We start from the raw sequence: 2,500 nt of genomic DNA, 5'->3' as shown, positions 1-2,500 counted from the left end.
TGCGCGTTTGAGATATGTCTTCAATTACGATCGATCCGGGTGCGCAAGAATGAGATGTTGAAGCACCATTCAGTAAACTACTTATTTTTTCCAAAACATTCTGACCTTGGGCACCAGCACCATCTTCATCCTCGTCCACCGTAGCCGACATTATATAGCTTTTTTGTTACTGCTTTTAAAGTTGATTAAATGAGGCAGGTATAGCATACTGTCTTAATTTCTCTGCTATTCTTCTGATTGTAGATACGACGGTTTTCGGTAACATTTATTTCCTCTTAGTGTTCTGCATTTGTGGATCACTGAGGAATCACGACATCGGCAATTTTTTCAACATATTCACTGAATCTCATAACATATTCTAATACAACACGCAGAGGATTGACCACACGAATCTCATTGCAGTGCCAACGATGATAAAAGCATTCAATTATGCTTCAAGTAAAGAAAAAATAGGTTTTGGCGCATCGAACAAGTATTAAAATCACACGGCGTCTTGTGTTATTCGCACTCTTATTTTTTTTACTTTTGCTTGGGCCTTTTTTTTGACATCCGATGCCGATGACATTTAGGCAATGCGTGCTTTTCACAAGTTTCGATGAAATATTGTGATTTCGGTTTTTCATCGAGAATAGCGCACGTTTACCCCGCAAAAAATGTTTAATCAGTAATCGGGGATTTAAGGGATTTAAGTGTGCTTTAGGCAGACAATTGACCATGGGAAATTGAAGCCTACATTTGAACGTACTGCAGCGAAACTTCTCCCCAGGATATTGTAGCTAGCACATAACAAAAAAGGTTCGCATTTGTTTTAAATCAATAATCACATGCGAATATCGAGAAAGATCTCATCTACAAATCATCTGCTAAAAAGCGGAGATGCGCGTGGGCTGTCTTACCATGGGTTTTAGTTTTCATGATTGAATGACTATGATTTATACACTAAATCGAGCAGAAAAAATACTTACAAACGGCGGTTGTTCCTTTCCTTTGAGGTTTGAACCATTCTGTGGTAACCGTCGTTCTAGTAGAAATCTGGCTTTGATACTGCCACACTGGCGCCGCATTTCTGCTTGCAGTGCGGATTGCAATTTATGCTCATCCGTTGTCTGCTGTTTGGATTTATCGACGGCATCGGCATTGCTGATATTTTCGATTTGGCTATTTATCTTGGTATGACGCGACATTTGTGCGTTTTCCAGCTCAATACCTAATCGAAGCGTTTCTTCAAGCCTTTGGGCTAATATTGATGTTCTGTTGGTAATTTTCGGCGTATTCTGGGCGGTAGATGCACTCGTTGGATTTGTGGGGGGAGGAATTGTACGCGGTTTTATAGGGACGGGAGGTTTTTTAGGAAGTACTGTTGAGGATGTTATAGTGGTAGGTGCTGTTGTAGAATTCATTGCAAGCCTCTATTTGCGCAGCCAGACACTATTTCTATTAAACACATGGAATAAATGTTTAATCCTTCAGTATTGTTAGAGTAGATCGCGTGTAATGGTTTTAACTGCTAATTACATCATTTCCTACACTCACAATCCTATGATTGATTCGGGAACGTGTTAAGAAACAAGATACGAATCTAAGAGATGCCTTTTTGGTAAAATAAGGGGCCGAAAATCAGTAGCAAAGATTTGTTTGAAAAACGCGCAGTTTGTCGCAATTTATTCTCAGCATAACTACCCAAACACTCCTTTAGCCAAAGACTTTGTACATTCTGCGCAAACGCTGTAATTTTCGGTGTTTTCTATTTGTTCCCATCTATGCTTCGATTGTTGTTTAGACATTATCGTTCTGTACAACTGTTCATGCTAATTATAATATTTCAAAAAAGGTACTATTGATTCGACAATCTTATTAAATAAGTAGAAAAAATGTAGCATATTGCTTCCTAGCAGTGTATCTAGAAAATAAAAAAAACTGAACTATAAAATATTTACATGAATGTAGTCAGTAGTTATGTGGGCATATGGGTTATTGAAGAATTTTAATTAATCCAATTTATTTGAATATTATTCGCGCACCAGCTCACGGCGCTTTTCGCGAGTAATTTTCTCAGCAGTGCTGCCACGCGCTGAAACGACGAATTAGCAGTGTTGCCTATCACACGAAAAAAAATACCAATCCTCCTCCAAAGTGACAGCTGTGCCCACAACACACACAAAATCACAGAAAGTTGAAGAAAAATTGTTATGTGGAGTTCATCAAAACCGGAAAGAATTCTAGAGGTGCATAGTCAGCTAAAGTTGGAATATAGTTCTTCCAACACTACAGGAGCGCGCAAATAACCTAGATGAGCGTTCAAACGTGTAAAGCATGTATTAAATCTCTGGTAGGTTCCCTCTGGCAAAACATCGTTGCTCTAATCAGTGGCTTAAAGACACGTCACTTAAAAATAAAGACACAGTGTTTGTACTCATTGAGCCTAAACCTAAAGTAATTTCGTAATACTGTATACTAGACCATGAACTTATTCGCATACTCATATAAATATTACTTTCCC

At 38.4% G+C, this 2,500-nt stretch overlaps 2 protein-coding genes across 5 annotated transcripts in view; one reads left to right on the top strand and one right to left on the bottom strand.

Moving 5' to 3' along the window:
* LOC126579895 (ras-GEF domain-containing family member 1B-like) overlaps window positions 1-1,597 on the bottom strand; it is a 4,846-nt gene extending 3,249 nt beyond the window's left edge. The window contains exons 1-2 of one of the 3 annotated variants that reach the window (XM_050243605.1): window positions 1,534-1,597; window positions 966-1,434 (exon numbers count right to left, since the gene is read on the bottom strand). In XM_050243605.1, coding sequence (XP_050099562.1) covers window positions 966-1,400 — 435 coding nt within the window. In that variant the 5' untranslated portion in view covers window positions 1,401-1,434; window positions 1,534-1,597. Of the gene's footprint in view, window positions 511-965 lie in introns of those variants that run through there. The other 2 variants (XM_050243604.1, XM_050243603.1) reach the window with 2 other exon arrangements.
* A 542-nt stretch (window positions 1,598-2,139) lies between these two features.
* Window positions 2,140-2,500, top strand: part of LOC126579979 (protein sel-1 homolog 1) — a 3,210-nt gene continuing 2,849 nt past the window's right edge. The window contains exon 1 of one of the 2 annotated variants that reach the window (XM_050243794.1): window positions 2,140-2,329. The gene's annotated coding sequence lies outside the window, so the exon portion shown is untranslated. Of the gene's footprint in view, window positions 2,434-2,500 lie in introns of both variants that reach the window. The other variant, XM_050243795.1, reaches the window with a different exon arrangement.

Source organism: Anopheles aquasalis, chromosome Y, assembly GCF_943734665.1.
Source record: "Anopheles aquasalis chromosome Y, idAnoAquaMG_Q_19, whole genome shotgun sequence".
NCBI classification, from domain to species: Eukaryota; Metazoa; Arthropoda; class Insecta; order Diptera; family Culicidae; genus Anopheles; species Anopheles aquasalis.
This window is presented reverse-complemented; position numbering and strand designations above follow the sequence as displayed.